This window comes from Phaethon lepturus, unplaced genomic scaffold, assembly GCF_000687285.1.
Source record: "Phaethon lepturus isolate BGI_N335 unplaced genomic scaffold, ASM68728v1 scaffold3857, whole genome shotgun sequence".
In the NCBI taxonomy this organism is placed as follows: Eukaryota; Metazoa; Chordata; class Aves; order Phaethontiformes; family Phaethontidae; genus Phaethon; species Phaethon lepturus.
This window is the reverse complement of record NW_010553887.1, coordinates 23,868-43,794: the sequence shown is the minus strand read 5'-3', so window position 1 is coordinate 43,794 and position 19,927 is coordinate 23,868. Positions and strand designations below refer to the sequence as shown.

The following is a 19,927-nucleotide window of genomic DNA, read 5'->3' as shown; positions in this document are numbered from 1 at the left end:
TAATAAATTATACACATGTGCATAATAATGAAGGGAGAAATTTAATCAGAACCTTTTCTTCCTTCATAACGTGGCATATCATTCATTGTTACTCCCTAGCTACTCCTGCCTCTGATTTTGCATGGGATTTGGAAGAAATGTGAAGGTGCACTTTTAAGCAACGATGTTTTTATAGTGGAGTAGGCTGTATGCTTAAAAATACAGCACCACAAGATAAGCACTTTCCAAAGCAAAAAAAGAGACATTCCTTCCATTTTCTACAGATCCTACATAATCAGGCAGCACATATCACACAGAGAATAAGAAAAATATGTTCTTTCATAAGTGATTTTTTTTTTAATTAACAAAAAAATACAATATGTAATTAAAAACACAGCTGTAATTCTGGCTTTTTTAATCTTAACTGGCTTACCCATGTCTTTATATGATCAAATATGATGTTCTGTGCAGGATCTTTGCATCATTCAGTGGATTGGATAGTTTTAGTTAACTAAAAAATATTTGGTTTTACTCTCCAACATGTAGACCAGGGCTTACTAAGCGAATGTTATAACTTTTGTACGTACAAGTTTAGTTTCCCAGATGGAAAGCAAAGGAAAATTTCATGAGCATCCATCAGCTCAATATTAACTATTATTGTTAATTTTAGAAGTTATTTAATAGATCTATAAGATCAAATAGATCTATAATTGTGTGGAGGACAAATCATACCTGACCAACCTGATTTTCTTCTACAATGAAGTAACTGGCGGTGTGGGTACGTGGTGAGCAGTGGGTGTTGCATGTTTTGACTTAAGGCCTTCGATATGGCCTCCAAACATCCTTGCAGCCAAATTGGTGAGAAAAAGACTGGATAAGTGGTTGAAAAGGTAGGTGGAAAATTAGCTCAAAGCCTGGTGATCAGCAGTACAAAGTCTAATGGGTAGCTGCTTACTACTGACAATCCTCAGAGGCTGGTAATGTGGCCGATACTCTTCAGTGCCTTTATTAATGATCTGAATGATGGGATAGATGGCACTCTCAGCAAGTTTGAAGATTACATGAAATTTAGGGAAGACATGAATTGGAAGGAAGCAGTGTGCCCTTGCTGGAAAAAAAACCCCAAAATGAAACAAAAAGTCCCCTGCACCCTGGGCTGTACTACCAAGAGTATACAACCAGGAGAGGGAAGCAGTTATTTCTCTCTATGCAGCTCTTGTGAAACCACTGCTGGAAGGCTGTGCCCAATTTTGGGCTCCCCAGTAAAAGGAAGACATTGAAAAGCTGAAGAGAATCCAAAAGACAGCCACCAAGATGGCTAGGGCTTCGAACACACGATGTAAAAGGAGAGGATGAGAGAACTGGGTTTGTTCAGCTGAAAAGAAAGGAAGGCTTAGGGGGAACCTTGATGTTCTCCAGAACTATCTAATTTGAAGCTGTAGAGGTGTCGGAGACAAAAGTCTTTTCAGAAGTGCACAGTGGAAGGATGATGGGCAACAGGCAGAAGTTGAAGCACAGAAAATTCTGACTTGTTAATATGGAAAAGGTTTTACAAGGAGAGCAGCTAAACACTGGACCAGGTGCTCAGAGAGGTTGTGGAATCCCCATCACTTGAAATTGCCAATTTGAGCAGGAGGTTGCATGAAATGACCTCTGGGAGAGCCCTTCAACCCGCATGACTCATTTACTAACTGGGACCAGAAGGTGACTGGATAGCATTACAATTGTTTCGTTTCAGTATTGTTACAAGTATTTTTCCGAATGTGCTTGATACCAGTAATTTTAAGTTCTATTCAGCAACACATAAAACTGAACTGAAAAAAGAAAGTATAATAAGAGTCTTGTATAATTTATATCATTACTATTAGAGTTTTGCTACTAAAAAGATATAGTTATACAAGTTTGGAAGCAATAATCATGGTACTTCCTTCAGAAATTATTTCTGTATTTTTCCATTTGTAATTTACTGCATTTGCAAACATAATCAACATAATTTTATGAAAAATAAACTCATTGTATTAGTAAAGTATATAACTTTGAAAGATGTGCTGAAAATTGCACACACATCAATAACGGAGGGTGCCAGTTGCTTTGAAGCTCAGTTACCTCTAGCTAAAGAAACTCATCTCTACGTTTTGAAATTTTATGAATACATTCAGACAGTGATTTCTAAATCCAACCAAAAATTAGGACACTTAAGTTTGTTAACAAAGGCATCATCTAAAGTGAAAATTAAAATACAGCTTCCACTTCATCTCAGTATTCCAATCAGCAAGAAACAAAAGCAAAACCCCTTAAAACTTCAGCATTAGAGTAAAAGCAAGATAAAGGTGAGAGACAAATTCAAACAACCTACTTTTAAGAGCAAGTTATTGTGTTGAAATCTGACAACAGAAATGTGAATTCAAAAGCTAAAGAAAAGTCAAGTAAAAATTAAAATCTTAATAATTTAGAACTTTACTTACATATGTGCTATTAGGTCTTCATTTTTCCTTTCTTACCTCCTAGTTAATGTGCAAAAGCAAATCTTTTCTACTTAAATTAGCTTCCCATTTGTTAATGGTATTGTCAGGGTTCTTCTTCTTCTATCACAAAGTTTTACACTTGAGAAAACAAAATTACACGAATTGCATCTCTACTGAAGAAAAATAGAGGATAATACTAATATCTCCAAGGAAAGTATACCTAAGCTATAACTTGTAAACAAAGCAAATCATGTAATACATATTGACAAAGAAAAACTTCTAATATAACAAAACATCAAAAAATATTAAAGTTTACATATTTTAAACCTCTAATCCCTAGCCAGATTTATGCATTTCTAAATTGTTTCACATAGTTTAAAAAATCCATCTAAAGGGGATGGAGGTGCTAACATGAACTAGTTAGAAATTTTACCTTGTGTAAATAAAAAAAAAAACCTCTTTGAAGACTAAATACCTCATTCATATAGAAGAAAAATTGTTTGAAATAATTTAAAAGAAATAAATCTCTATCATTTTAGTCCCCTATGCTAGAAAAAGCATAGGAATAAACCCATTGAAATTTTATGGATTATTTCACTTTGATAACACATGATATGTGTTATATCATAACTATAACACAGAGAAAACACCCTGACAGATGACTGCAGTTCTGCTTTTTCCCATTCACTTAATTGCTACACAGTATTAAATGATTATATAAAAATCAGAAATTTGCTATACAAGAATTAGAAGATGTTTATGATTTCTTTGTAGCCTGGAAATATATGAAACAAATATGTTATTTTTCACCCTAGTTTTTCAACTTTCTAAGAACTACCAAGCTACTATCCTCTGAACTGAGGAAAGATGGAAATAATTTTATATATGTTTGAACATTTTTAACTGTCATTCTTTTACAAAGTGACACATAAGACATTCCAAATTACAATGGTATTAAAAAAACCAAAATGTATAAAGAATAAATCATGCATGCTTTCAAGTTGTAATAGCCTATTTTTTCAAATTTTGACCTAAAAAAGCTCTACATGTTTTAAAACTACTTCTAGGCCAATCAAGTGATTCTAATTAAGACATAACTATTTAAATCATCTTGATTTAAATCACTTCTCCCTGCTAGCCTCTTCTAAAATGTCGAAAGAATAAAGCAGCAACAGAAAAAGCAGAAATTTAATTTTTTTAACTCATCAGAAAGATGTCCCCTAGTATGATGGTAGGAAGAGTTCCAGTCACTGAATCTATCTACTGCAGCAAACCAAAAATTCTCTCTAAAAGTGTGTCTTATTTATGTTGCAAAATCTTGGAACAGGACAAACGTGCTCTTTGAGATAACTCTAATTGCTCCAATTAAAATTTCTAAATCCTTCTCTGAGCCTGGAGCAGAATTTTAACACAAGCACGGAAAAAGAGCTTCTTTGCAAAACTTGTCACAGTTAATTAAAATCTGGTCAGATAAGGCAAACAACCTTTCTCTTCATTGGGCACTGTTCAGCATTGCTATGATGGTACATCTACAAGGCACGTCCATCCTTTCTCACTAAGCTCCTTGGTGCTGCTCTTTGGCCATCACAGGATCAAGTTTGATAATCTAAAGCTAGGTCATGTGTACGTATGTTACAGCCTAGTGCACCGAGGCTACAGCTAGTGTCTCACTGCTCTGACGGACATCTACCCTAAGTAGAGACATAATAAAGAGTGCTCACAGATATTTAGTGTTACTTCCTAGAAGAAAAAGTGCGCATTGTTCGATTCAAAATAGCTGCAAACAGGGATCAGTTCTTGCAATAAGGCCATACTAGATAACTGTAATACAGTTCACAAACAGGACTTTGTGGGGTTGCCATTTAACCAAACACTGAAGATGAAAAGAAATAATAGCTTTTTCTGCCATAGCGTCTTTCCTTAAGTTCATTGTAAATGAGTGCCCTTATGAATGACCCATTTCAGTGACTGCTTTACATACAAAACCTCCCTTTATTTGTTAAGCACTACATCCCTAACTCCTTAATTCAGTTTTGCACTCGGTTATATTAAAAATCCACCTTGCTTGAATGGGCCCAATTATTTAAAAAAAAAAAAAAATCAAAACTGTAATTTACTACCAAACACAGTTTTTGTGACACAAAGTGCAAAGCTGCTCTTGGTTCTTTCCTCATTCCACACCACTGTAACATGCAAACCTTGAACCTAGAACCGACTCCTGAAGAAACCTTCTAGATAAAGACTGTTCCTTCTGTTTCTGAATAAAAGGCTGTAACCAGCCATTTGTCCCAGACCTGGATTCACAGTTCAGGGAATAACTGTCTAATTTTTGTCTATCAAACCTGTTTCAGTCTTCATGATGAACTACGTTGCCATTCTATTACACTGATATTTCAGTGACCACCTCCACCCCACCTTCAATACCTGCTTATCCTCAAAGTTTGAGCCAACCACTCCCTTTTCCCAGGAGAATGCTATATCTACAAGATCACAGTTTAATTTAAAGGGTGACTTGGTTTTGACCTCTTGCAGACAACAGCCACATAGAGCCCATCACAAGTCACCTGCAGGACTTAGACATCCTTCATTATACATATGTGGTAAAACTTATGAAGGAAGAAGAACGAGCACTGTACACAACTTCTACTGCATCTTTTCAAGAAAAGTCAATGGTTAGGCCCACGTATATTATCAGGACTTTGAATATGTATTATACAGGGCATGACGGGATTGACAGCTTCATAGGTGTATGGGGTAGATACCAATAAGCACACCGGCCAATGAAAAGAAGAGAATATATTTGGCAACTTGCCCCCATACATCCTCCTCAGTTCTTATGATTTAAGACATCAAAGAGCATCCGTACCTGAGCAGGAGAAATGCAGTGATATGTCAGTATATCCTGGAGACTCCAGTTAGTATATGCCATAGCACTGCTGTGAACACAGATGTATTTGGATGGCAGAGTATGTACGTCCAGTAGCAACCCAGAGATAAACAAGTCATCAGATTAACTACTGTTGTAAAGTCTGTGCTGATATCTCTTGTGAAGGAGTAAGAAAATGGGACAACACTGACGAAGCTGTTTGGCAAATTTCTGACAATAATACACAAGGAGCAGCTTCTTTTTGCTCCCCCCGGGTAGAAACAATACAGATAGTTTTGGTTTTACTCTTTCTTCTAGGCAGATGAGAAAGTTGGCCTAAACTTTCTTCTCCAAGAACTCCCAGGAAGTTCCCTTTGTTGACTATGATGCTAGAATTTTATGATTTCAGTTCTTTCTTCAGATATATATTCCTAAAGACAGATAGTAATGAACAATTCAAAAGAGAAAGGTTCAACCAAGTTGGTGTAACTGTGTTGGACTGTCCTTACAAATCACAGTTTGCCCAAAGTATTTCAAGTGTCTAGAACACCAGATGTGGACACAATCACATTATATTCTGCCATAAGTTGCACTGATATTTGGTGTATCGATTACTCTGTATATCTGAGAAAAACATATTTCTACTCATTGCATCTAGCATTTTAGGAGTGGGGAGCAAGAGAGGTTGTCAAAAAGAGCACAGCAGGCTTTGTTATCTTTAGAGCTATGTGCTGTCACTGCCATCACTGATAATTCTGCAACAGGTGAGTCTGGAACAATGAGGTGGCAGTTAATGTAACTTGGGAGCTATTCTGGAAGCTGTAGTCCAGCTGCTGGATTTCATCAAGTATTTGTTGCTGGTATGATAATAATTTTGTTTCTGAAAGTCTAGAATACCAACAATAATGTGAATAATTTTCACTAAGACTTAAGAAGGGATATTCAAAATAGCAGCCATCTTTTTATAAGCTATGAAGTTTAAGCTTGTTTTCTAGGGTAGAGGAATGTGATGCAGCCACACTGTCATCTGCTGAAGTCAGGGCATCCAGATCCATGTCTGTGTTCAGATGTTCAATGAGACATTTCATTTTTCATTATTTCGTATTAATGAGACACCCTCTGTATTAGTGAGTTGCCAAATACAACCTATGCTGGATGCTTGGCTGTGAAAAGCCCAAGACAGTCAGATTGCTTATGGAGATGCCTCTCACTCTCTGCAGGAGAATCCATTCCATAACCTGGGTATGGGAGACTGAGACAGTGCTCTGGGAGATGATCAAAGATATGCAATATCTTCTATATGAGGAACAATTAAGTAGCATTGGACTTTTCAGCCTGGAAAAGAGAGAACTTTGAAGGGATATGACAAATCTAAAATTGTGAGTGGCACAGAGTCTCAATCACCTGTTCACTGCGTCTTCCAGTGCAAGAATCACAGAATCATTAAGGTTGGAAAAGACCTTTAAGATCAAGTCCAACTATCAACCCAACACCACCATACCCACTGAATCATGTCCTGAAGCACCATGTTGACACACTTTTTGAATACTTAAGAGCAAGAAGCTGTCAATGAAGCTACTGTGAGATAAAGTAGAAAAACTCAAAAGAAATGAGGCAGGTTCTTTCTGCAACAGAGAGTAGGCCTGTAGAATCACTTACCAAATGATGCTACAGCTGCAAAAGCTTACATGGGCTTAAGAAGACACTGACCATGTACTCAGATGGCAGATCCCTGGAGGATACTAAACTGACAAGTCACAAAAGTTCAAGAAAACCCTTATCTGTAAATAGTTGGGAAGATGGGACAGCATTATAGAGAAGTATCATGTTTGCCTTGTTCTTACCCTTTCCTGGGTGTCTGCATATGGCCATTATGTGAAACAGAATGCTGGACTAAAGGGATCGTTCGCCTGAACCATTACAGCTATTCCTTGGTTATGATCTTGCCAGAACCACAAATCTGGGCTCTCTAGGAATTTCCTTTCCTTAGGAAATTAGTGCAATCTTTAGTACTATCACAGTAATATCAATAGCTGAAGAAATCAATGAAGTCACACTTCATTTTCAAGGTCAGACTGCGGGCCACTGCACCTGCACTATCTGTCTGAGAAACTGTCTGATGACCTTGAGTCTCAACACCACACCTCAAATTACATGTAGGCCTCAAAGTCGAAAACTGGAAGGATACCTTTTTGCTTCAAGATGTGGATCTTTATTATTATTCCCAGCAAATTTTTTTTACCAGAAGTCTAACACGCTTGTAAAGTCAGAAACAGTACTAGTGGATTTTGACATCTCAGAACTCGCTTTAGCTGAGATGGTCAAAATGCTCTTAAAGTTTTTCTCAGCTTTTCTAATGTGTTAGAACATGAAGTATAAAAGCTGACCTCCCAAGCACATGTGAATCTCTCTGAGATACTAATGCTTCCTTTAAGAGCAGTATTTGCAGAAGAGTTTAGCATGCCTTTCCAGATGCTGGCAATGCTAGATATAGAACCATCAAGAAAGTTGATTGATTTTCTCAAGGCAGCTCAAAAATTCCGTATTTAGTATCTGGGGTAGCAAAAGGCTAAAAAAACCTAAAACTACAGAAACACTGATGAACACGTAATGGAAAATTAGCTGAGGAGGGTGATGCAGACGCACCTAAGAGGTCCTGCACAGAGACAACTTCCAAGTGTGGAACAGTGATAGCAACTCTGAACAAGATCCTGCAGAGGCAGAGCAACTTGGTGCTCAGGAAGTCAGATGCAGTCAACTACAGTTCAGCAACATCCCTTGATTTTCTCCAGCCTCCTGGAGCCCCAAGCATGAGACCTGAGTTTCATGCAGACAAGCCTGAGTTCAGTTAGCTTGGTCTAGCTCAGAGTTCAAGGACAACACATGGTTGTTGACCCAGTTCCATAAGGAGATAATCTGGCATCTCTACTCATGGCACCATGTTTCCAAGGCCACTAAGGTGCTCACCTTCACAGCTGGATCCCACACCGTATCAATGGCTTGAGCTACAAATTACAGTATACTCAGCTTACCTTTCTCAATACATTACAGCTGGGTGAGCAGCAAGGAGTAATTAATTTTTAAATGTTAGATAAACAGCATTTGCACTTTCCAAGTCAGTAAGTCATCTCTACCTTCTCCAAGAAATCTTTTAGCATAAAGGCTAGGATTTAAAAGACTGATGATTTCCAGATATGTGTGAATGAGACAAGAATTCTTATCTCTCAACATCTACTCATCAGTAGCAGAAATAAAAGCAACTGCATTCCTAAAAAATTACACAGCTCCTGCCAGCTTTTCATTTATGTTGCTGGACTTAAAGCAGAAACAAATGGAAGCCATTTGGGGCTCTTCCTGAAATAGAAACAAGAATTGGAACAGAATTATCATTGGTTGCTAAATAAAGGAAAAACTGTAGTGTAGAAACTCTGGAATCATATTATCTTCACTCCAGACACTCAAGAGATTACTGCTCTAAAAAAATAAATCTGGCCTAAATCTGGCTCAGAAATGCAATGAGCTCTAGCTTTCTTATATAAATGCTTGCAAGAGTACAATGGGTCAGGCCACAGCAAGCATATGAATAAGAAGTATTAAGAAGTATTTGCTACAAACACTCATCTCAAAAAAACTCTGTGCCAGACCTTGCTTCCCTGGCTTTCTAGAGAGGGGGCATAAACCTTGTGTATGCATCATGCTTTCAAAAAAATGCTGAACCACAAAGTAGACATACAATGCCCCAAACAGGTCATTAAATTCACACACACATACTACACATACATGTATAGTTATCAACTCATGCATTCAATCTACAGATGTATGTAAAATAATCTTTACAGAAAATCTTATCATTAGTGAATACACACATATACATACATACCTGTGTATGTACACAACACATGCTGAATTACTAGCCTTTTAGAAGTTAATATTAGAATACTTCAATGGGCTGCTTGACAAGAGAAAAATGCATTTAACAATATCAAGAAATATAACGACACTGGCTACACAACAGCTTATTTATTTTCCTTTATTTTTTCAAGATACTTATATGTAGCCTATATCGTATTATAATTAGTTTAGGATGATTAATAGTGAAGAATGCCTGCCATTGTACTCCTCTAAGGTGCAATACAGATATAACAATGTTTTTTCTTTTCTGTTTTCAGAGGAATGAGTGCAAGAGGTTACTATGTGTGCAGCAGTGTCCCTTTAAGTAATCTTTTTTTTGGCTGTGCATCCAGGGCAGCTAATAGTTTTATCAAATACCCTTCACAGCAAGACGACTGTTTCCATGGAAACTGTGGAGCAATCATCCATTACTCCTGCAAAGATTTCTCTCAGCTCTCTCCTAAATACAGGTAGCTACTTTCTCTCAAACGAAATAGAACGGAAGAATGAATTGTACAGTTTGTGTGACAGAGCTTAATATGGAGGTGATGGAGAAAGTGGGGCCTAAGAGAAAGCACATGCAAAGAAGCCGTAAAGAAGCTTTAAAACAGGGACAAATTCTGTCAAGTCTGCAATGTAAAATACAGCTGATGGAGAGGATGCAAGATTCTTTCCTCACAGCTGTGAAATGGAGAGGAGATAGAGAAGAGCTTAAGATTGGGGGTGAACCCAGAGCTTGGTCACTCACCTCTCTCAGCATGTTGGTTTCTTTTTCCTTCTGTTCGAGAAGGCTTTCCAAGTGGTGCACGTGCATCTCTGCCTCAGCCAACCGTCTTGTTCGCTCATGATCTTCCTCAGTGGCTTTTGCTGACAGACCTTTACTCTGCAGCATCTCCAGCAGCTTTTTGATGGACTCATCACGTGCATTTAAGGTCTGTTTCTGCGTCTCAATACGCAGTTCCATCTCTTCTAGGGTTTTACGTAGCAGGAAGAGTTCCTTGGCCTGGCGCTCATGCTCTGCATGAAGTCGTTGGAAGTTTTCCTCCGTCAGCTCTGCCACAAAGGGCTCACTGGTTCTAGTGCTGCTGTCCTGCTGGAACAGCTGGTTCAGGTCCCGCTGGATCCGAAGCTCATCTTGGAGAGCCTGGATAGTCATCTGCATATGCTAAAAGAATAAAGAAATAGAATCAGAGGATTCCCTCCACAAACTAACATTGTTCTTTGAAAGCAGAACTGAGGTGGACTGGGTTATACAGAAAATTCAAGTCCCTCCTTCTATGCCCCGTAGTGGTTACTTAGCACTAGAAACCTCTTGCCTGAGTGACTCCCCGCCTTCTACCAACTTGAGTGAGTCGCTGTTTCCAATGGGAAAATGTCAGTATAGGAATATGTTGGTAAGCTGAGACCTTAAAATATTTTTTTTTTTTTCCAAATGCTTTCCTACCCTATAGGAGAATTCTGCATAAGAAGTCCTAGACTAGAATTACTATCTTGACAAAGCAGAGGGACATATGACTATTAGAATTTACATACCATCTAATAAAATTTAATCAGCCCTGAAGGCTCCCAAGGTCTTCAGTACTAACAGTACACATAGCACAGATTTTCCAGTTGATTTCAGCATTCAGGAAGAACTACAACTATAGAAAACTGGATACATGCTGACTGGGGAGAAGGGTCACATCATACAACTTTATGCATGAGGATTTTAGTACAAAATAGAAATTACCATATTACAAAGAAGAATGTGAAGTCAATCAAATGATCAGCAGTAATTTGTGGTTGTGCAAACAATAAATCCTGTCTCAATGACTCTGAACACAGTGGGTTAATATAGTGGGATAATATGGGAGAAGCAGATTACATAGGAAAAAAGTCCTCACTTCATATTTAGATAAACATTTGCTTTCTTCTCTGCAAGACCGAAGTATTAATACGATAACGGAGAAGTACTAACACACTGAACAAAGATCTGATTACCAGGGATGAGATACGGACCATGGGATACATCTCTACTCCCTTAAGAGTGGCAGACACGCTTACAGTTTAGTCTGAATATGAACAAGTCAGATGGACTGATCCCTGAGGCCTACCTTTATATTACAAGAATCAGTATCTGCAATACAGGTACTTCCAGTATTCACTAGAACTAAAGTATTAGTTAGTTAGAATTATAATCTGTTACCAAGCTTGACAGAGGAGACATAGCATTAAGGTCTATAATGTAAAGATGGCGCCAAATTAATATGTTTGACATAAATCCAAGTACTTCATTTCACTCAAATATTTGTGAAATGAGGAGATGTAAAAAGATTTGGGTTTAAGTATTACTTCAAGAATATATTTATCACAATTCTTAGCTCAAATTCCTTGAAGATATTCAAAAGCCATCTGGAAATGGTCCTTGGCAATCATCTCTAGGTAGACCTGCTTAAGCAGGAGGGTTGGACCAGTTGACCTCCAGAGGTCTCTTCCAACCTCAACTATTCTGTGATTCTATGAAAAGGCAATAGAAGATAGTATTTGCAGCACAGTTACCTACCTATAACCTGTTTTATAAACATTAACAGTTAATTTGGTTGTACAGAATGGTGCATAAAGGCAGTCCAATCCCATTTTCTTTACAAAGGTCAGTATTTGAGACCGAGTATTTTCCCTTCTTTTGTGTTCTGGACTAAGAAGAGCTTTTCAAAGCTAAAGGTGCTGTTTCACAATCGGCTCACCTAAGTCCACACTGCCATTAAAAGGAGCAGTCCAGCTTTCTGTCCCTCCTTAGGTGGCTGGCACTGACAACTGGATCGAAACTTCACCTGGCTGAAAACCAGCCCCATCAAAACCAAACGTCTTTGCAGTCCAACCTCTGATCCAGTTGACAGTGTGACTACACCGATGCTGATCCTGGTGCAAACTAGGGGTGGGAGCATGCAGTGAAGGAGCTGGTGGAGAAGAAAATGGAACCACCCTTAATGGTATCGCCATAAACTGAAATCAGCTTAAATGCATGGTTTCATGATTGATTTAAGATGCTATAATTGTCTTTTCTTCTATGTCAATAACCCAATACTTGACAGTTACTAATTCTGTTAATTTAAAATGACACTTTAGTTTATAGAATCTCTGTGATAACATAGCACAGGTATATTAGGTGAGGGGAAAATTACTCTGTTCTAAAAAGTGCATCATGTTTATATATTGGTGGATGCTCCGATTTATTTTCAAGTCAGCATTTAGCAGTGTAAGAAAAAAGAAATATCTCAAAGGAATCAATATGGATTTTGAAAATGTTTTTAGAAATAACTTTTTCTTTTTTTAATTAAAGATTTCAATTTTCAGTTATTGTCATTTCTCCAAACCACAGTCAAAGTGAGAATGTCAGAAAACATTCAAGCCTTAAAACTGAGGCACTACCACAAATATGCCAGTGTGCAGGTAGGCAAAACTACTACATCTGTTCAATTACCGTATGTTGACCAAGATGTAAGAGAAAACCTACTGCACTCATGAAAAGATTTGCCTCATCTGTACCTATACAACACCAATAAAGTCAGTAGGTCTACAACAGCAGCAGTGAGAGAATATCCTTAAATTTTGTTGAACTTAAATAATAACATCACTAGATTAACAACTTTACAATTCCACACACGAGTTAATTCCATTTGTATCTGAGAAGCCCTACTTATCCACAGCCCAGCTGTGTGTTGTTCCTCCAGCTAACAAACAAATTCCCACATGCTTCCACCTGCCTCTCCACATACTGCCACTTCAGCACTTCCTTTCTCTCAGGCTAGAAAAGAGCTTCTTCTGAACAACCACATCATCTACTAAATGAAATTACTTCCTCTACTCAGTGCTGTCTCAGAATCAAACTTGGGTTATTTATAAACATCAATGGACTAAATCACTACAACCAAACTCCCGCATTTTTACCATTTGATCCGCAGTAAAATCTCATTTCAGATTACATAGGCAAAAATTGTGCCTCAGACCCACAAACTTACGTCCCCCGAAGTTGGAAAAGCCTCCATGCAACTTTTGGGTCAAAGAACTGAAATCTATTATATGATTCAGAAACATGATGTGGAATAAAATTTAATACCAGTGACAAACAGTATTTATTGGTATCCATCAATCTGTTAAGTAAGGACAAGAGAGTTTGGAACACCTGACACAAATGGTCAGCAACTGCCTTGAATTCAGTTTCCCAGGAAAAATGAGGTGGTGGGGTGAGAGGAAGGGTTAGGACTCAGTTTATGAATTACTATCACTGTTCTCTAAGCTGCCCAGCTGAGAACAAACTTCATTATGTGCAAGGTAACTGGAAAATACACCATAAAAAATTATGCTATGCCTTTGACACCCACCCCTTTCCAACATGCAAGATGTATGCAAACTGGGTTCTTTGCTCTGCTCTCCAAAAATTTTTTTATGATTTTCAGAATAATGGAACAAAACCCTTTATTAATTGGCATCATAAATAAACTAACTAACTAAATAAATAATTTCAGTTAACATAGCTCATCTTCTACATCATTTCAGAGAAAACATCCTTTTCCCTCTGAAGGACCAGGCAAGTCTTACTAGCTTCTTATCCATTTCTCAGACTTCATTTTAAAATCAGTGACTATCCCAGAAAGGCAAAATATTTTCCAAGTTCATGCGATACTAGCCAGTGATGCTTAATCCTATTTCTAGGACCTGACTGGAGACCTCAATCTAACTTGAAAAATGCTGTTGAAATTGTCTTACCTAGACATAAACAAGTAAAAATACTTTTAATACCACTGAGCTTGGTTATGTCATATTCTGATGAATAAGTACCAATCACACTTTTCTTAATTAGTTTAATAAAGGCAACAAAATTAAAGTCAAAACAATTATGTTGAACCTATACTTCAAAAAACATGTGGACGTGGCACTTCAGGACATGGTTTAGTGGGCATGGTGGTGTTGCGTTGATGGTTGGACCTGCTGATCTTAAAGGTCGTTATTGCTCTTATTTCACACCTTGAGGATTCCCTGTTTTTTCAAGCACTGAAAATTGGTCTTTAAGCCTCACTGCAAATTATAACTACACATGCAAATCACAAAAGACATTTTTGTGAGCACAGTTCTCTAGTAGATCTCTTGCTGATTACGTCTAATGTACTTTTCTCTTGACAGAGCTAAGCTCCTTCAGGCCCACCTCAAATGTAAATCCTAAAAGGGCAAGGTGCAAACATAACCTTTTAGCAGGTGTTCCTCTGCCTGTATTACTTCCATGGGGCAACTCAATGTTTGTTAACTGGGCTCTACACAGGGACAGAGTTTGCCTTTCATCCAGCAGCATAAAATTTACATCTGTAAGTAGCAGAACATGATTCAATCTTCGCCTCCACCTAACAGGATTCAAATTCACATTTCCCACACCTTGGCAGATTGGTTAGATAAGTTTCCAACCTACAGTATGACTACAGTCAATGATACAGAAGTCCCTTATACTTGGTTCACAAAGCAGTCCTGTTGTTGCAGTCTCAGGATAATGCAACATATTTATTGCTATACTGGCGAGTTTGAGAACCTTGCTGCAGGCATCTCTTTTCATCTCTCCTTGTTGAAGCTTTTCCATTTTGCATGAAATATTTAAAGATTCAGTAGGCCTGACAGAAAATACTAAAGAGAGCACAGCTTCTTATTCTAATTGGTAGAACACATAAGAACAGAAAGACCTGAATAGCAATACTTGCAATTAACTTAAATGTTTATCATCTTACCATTCTAAAGGAAGTGGGGGATGTACGTTTTAACATCCTCAGACAGAAAAGGGAATTTAAATGATACTCTACAGGCAAGACCTGTATTCTAACCCAACATTTTAGATCAAAAGGAGGCAGCCATTGCTAGCATGATTTTGAAAGAACGGACTAAATTGTGACACGCTTTCCAAAGAAAGGATTTCCACACTCATCTTTGCAAGACAGAGCTTGACCTACCAAGCTACAGTGTTTAAGATTCCAATACACATTTGTCCATTTCGTTTTGGTCACCTGATTTGGGCTATTAATGCTGCAGATACTGTCTTCGTAGCTACCATAATCAGATATAGAAGTCATCCCATACTTTATTCAAGAAGTTTACATGCCTAAATTAGACTGTGCGTTCTGCAACAGAGGTGAGGCACCTAGGCACTGAACACTTCTATAGTTAAGTTCTCCTTAATCTCCTGGATTTAAATTCTAAGTAGGTTAACCAAGGAAACTACTTTAATTTTTGGAATACCAAGTAAAAATTCAGTACATTCAAGAGATGCCTGTCAACAATCAGCAAAAAGGAAGAGAACCTCCTACTCTTTCCTAGCAACAAGGAAAAACATAATATACAATTATATGACACTGTGTCACAGAAATGCGTCACAATGAGGTGAGAAGCATTGTTACATTCTGCAAAACTCAACGACTTAAAAAATATTCTCCTCTTACACTGGGAGAACACTGAAGACTTTCATATTCATGCGCAAGAGAACATGGTGTGATGGAAAGGATGGGGAGAAAAAGAGAGGTCCTACTAGAATATTTAGTAGCATGTTAGAGGAGCTTCAGCTTCAGATAAAGGTTCAAGCTCTTACTCATCATCTTCATACATCCCAAATCAGGCTCTAGTCAGTAGACAATAAGCTGTTCTTGGGTGTATCTCTAATAAGATGTTCTTACAGAAGGTACTAAGACAGATTATGCTTTGTACAAATATCTGAATATTGGACTGACTTAGGAATTTAAACCTACATCTCACATCTCAGTGCCATAAAAGGAAGATGAATCTCGGCTCAGGGTCCTTCTCTGAATTAGCCATGAGGCCTCCTAGCATCTCCCAGTAAGCATCCCTGACCAAGTCTATTTCCTGCTCAGGGATTGATGTCATCCCACTCTTTTCTAATATTTAATCAGAAATTCCACTGCAGAGGAAAGAAATTTTTTCCTAACAAGTTTTGCTGAAATCATCAGATTCAATAAAAGTTTCTTATAAAAATATTATTGACAAACTCAGCAACTGAGAATTTCCTGATTCCTTCTACTGTTAACCCACAATGCCAGTACATCCTTTACTGAATGACAGCTTTATGATGTGCATGTATTTGGTTACATTATTATAATGTACATGTACAAGCTGTTCTTCATGTAGAAAACCGTCAGTGCTTGGAAAGACATAGGACAGGTTTGCATTTTTTATAATATATCACATATTTCTGTATTTATTTTTCAGGATCCAACCCAGGAATAAATAAAAAATAAAAAAAGAGACAGATATTAATGTGTTAATCAGCCAAAAACTAGGTTTCTGAAGATGCCAATTTACAGCTAATCACTTATTCAGCCAACTATTTTTAAAGTTGGGAAAGAGACACAAGCTTTCAGCTACAAAAACCCTTCCAGGTCTAAAATAGATGTACTTGTAGTACCTACAAACACTGCCTTGCTTTTGTTTTTAGATCATCATGACTACAATGCTACTTCTCTGGAAAGAAAAGATACATTAATTACGATATATTTTATGTCAGAAGGACAATTCAGTAAGGTCTACACTCAAATGTACAGCACCAGAAAACAACGGAACTTGCAGATGCTTTTCTCGCCAGCAAATCCACATGCACAATCACAAACTTTTGCATTATGAGGATTCTTCTCATGGTCTTCACAATGAAAGCGTTTCGAACATTTGTAAGAGGATGAACCACATTAAGCTCAAAAGAGATCACATGCCAAACGCTAGAATAGGATTTGGCCCCTATGGGAAATCATTCTCTCCCATTCGCAAAGAGTTAATGTGTTGGCAGCATTTCTGGGAAATAGATTCTGCTGAATGCACTGCAGAAGCAAAGGCCTGGCTGTCTGAGGGAGTCCCTGCTGACATTCAGCTGCAGCCCACGCAAAGAAACTGAAAAAAGGGCTAATGTCAGGTGTCCAGCAGGGTTGTGATGAAACAGAACTTGCTGATTCCAGAAATGCTACATATTCTTTGTAAGACGGATCAGGGGCTTCAAAACCCTTATTTAAATGGAAATGAATGGGTGATTTTTATAAAGTTTAGTTTAGATACAAAATACAGCTATGATTTTAATAGGATTTAATCTGTGAGAGTCAAAGGAAGGGACTTGTATTTTAAAGACAACTATATATTGCATTATCTCTGAGACAGCAGAAGGGCAAGATGGTAAAAAAGTACTATAGATAAAGAGCTTAAGTTGTCAGTAATAACATTTGTCAGCTGAACTAGACTCACACAAAATGACTCATTTGGTTTAAGGGGGCAGTGTGCAGCAGCCTAATTCCTTTGCCCCTGTCTGTACAAAAAAACCCCACAAGCAAACCAGCAGAAATTAATTTAAACTCCTAAAGTAAGCAGATCAGAAACAACCTAATAAACCTGTAGCCACAGAAGAACCAAAATTGCAATGTAATCACCTCATACATAAGTGTACAGGTACACGCACAAAAAAGGCTGCAAGGTAAAGCAGAATAAATGCAGTACACCAGTTATTCAGTGGTAAATGTGCACATGAAAGATTTTACCTATGGTAAACATAAAGCAGCTTATCTTACAAAGAAAAAAAGTAAGCTATTTATATTTTCAAGAAATAAAGCATATATATGGGCAATTTCTATAGAATACCTGATGAATAGCAAAAATACAACTTAACCTGAAGAAACTTGTGCACTTACCTCTGTGGTAAGAATAAAAATTCCGATTAAGCATAGGCAAACCTAGTAAACTTCTGAAAAACATGTTTAACTATCAGTTTTTGAACTACTATCAATATAATTCTGACAGTTTTCTGTCATCTTAAGGGACGAACCAATTTGACTTCTGTGGCAGATATCACAAATGGTTTAGCAGGCAATAAAAGACAAAGGAAAATAATTTCTGAAGTCATACCAGTTAGTCACAGCTACCATGTGTCTAAATTTTCAAACGTACATCTACATTAGCAGTTTAGCATGCTTCAAAAGCTTTTTCTCATGCAAATCTTCTGGCATCTACATTTCACACACTTTGAGTGTCACCATGCTATGATCCTGGAGTGCAGAAACTGGATTCTTTTAAATGCCCCTTATCTTTCTTGAGAACAGGTGTTTTGGGACTAGGGCAAAGGTTTAGAATTTCTCATTGGAATTGACAATTTTCATACTGATTTTAGCCTCATATTTCCTCTAGACTGTCCAAATTGGGTTAGCATTATGCTACTTAAATATCATGTTTTATTTATTATACAAAGATGAGCTTTGATTATTTGCTGTTATGCTGCTAAAGGAACAAGAGTCCTTGCATATATGCAGTTTCACACATTGCAGTAAGGTAATTCTTTACAGTTCCTGTCCCCCCTGTCTGGCATGCACAAACTTCTTTTGTCACAAACTGTGTTGATAAAATGGATCTTCATTTTTTTTAAAAAAAAAGCTACACACCAACATCAGATTGATCTAATTCAGGCCAGCCATGACAGAACTTGTAGAATTCGATATTACGTGATTTTGCATGTGTATAAACACACCCAATTTCATCCTGGTATAGATTACTTCTAAATGTTGCATCCGTGGAATAGGTGCTTAAGTTCCAAATTCAGCTTTTCTGAACCTCTCATCCTGTGAAAGTAACTAGAAATTATTACTGTATTGAGAGAAGGAGAATTTTAACATTTACATATTTATAAATGTCTAATATTTTCAAATTAATAGCATCTACATAAAACATGACTTATTTTGTTAATAGACTAGGAGCTTTTCTGCAAAAACATATTCTTATTAGTCACCTCTATTCGGGAGTCAGCAAATATCTTTCCATTCGCTGATGCAAGGAATCAATCCAAGATAAAAGGTGTTCTGCTACACCAACCTTTGCTGTCTCGTTTGGTATTTTCCAAGACATAAGCATACAACAACACTATACTCTAAAAAGGAAAAATAGCTGATAATCTATATTAAAAGAGTACTATATGAAAAATCAATGCATAAGAAAGCTGTTGACTACTTTATCCACATCGCCCTCTCCTTGCCATCCCCCCCAAACCCAAATGTAAACCTTCTGCTATACTAGTTGGTTTGGCAAGATTACAGCATAAATCTCAATGTGCATGGGTCCACAAGAGTATTTTGACCAAAATATTTTGAATAACTGCCTCTGTATGCATAAACCCTGTAACTTTCATGTAAGGGTATAAAATATGGAGTAGGCCTGATCTTCAAAGCTTTTTGAATACTTCAAACTTGTGACTGCTGAGGACTGAAGAAACAATTACAAGGTAGGCTGTGATATGTAAATTGATAATATTTCAAAGAATTAGTTTTAATATAAAACTCTAAGCTTTTCAACTTCTGCTTGCCCACAACAATACTTTGTTGTTCCTGTCAATCTGGAGTGCAGCATGATGGCATCCTTCACCTGCAAGCAACAGCGGAAGATCACGAGCTACCCAATGCTCAGAGACTATGGACTGATGACCACAGCAGCAGGTGTTCTTTCCAAACTTGTGCCTCCAGAAATTGAGACATCTCAATTGAGAAATTGTCCAGAAATCTGGACACCTGTCCAGATAAGATCTCAAGAGACCAATATTTGGCTGCTCAGCTTAAGAAATGGAATATTTGCTAGCCCCATCAGACTGAACTATAAAATTTGGACAGTGGCTCACCAGCAATCTGAAAACACTGAAATTTACTGGGGTTTTGTTTGTTGGCTTTTTTAAGGCACGTTCCTG

General features: G+C 37.5%; 1 protein-coding gene across 1 annotated transcript in view; it reads right to left on the bottom strand.

Moving 5' to 3' along the window:
* The window catches only part of ERC1 (ELKS/RAB6-interacting/CAST family member 1), a gene marked incomplete at both ends in the record, with an annotated part of 99,878 nt that extends 89,512 nt beyond the window's left edge, over positions 1–10,366 (bottom strand). The window contains one exon of the mRNA XM_010291652.1: positions 9,950–10,366. Coding sequence (XP_010289954.1) covers positions 9,950–10,366 — 417 coding nt within the window. The remainder of the gene's footprint in view (positions 1–9,949) is intronic.
* Positions 10,367–19,927: the final 9,561 nt, after the last annotated feature.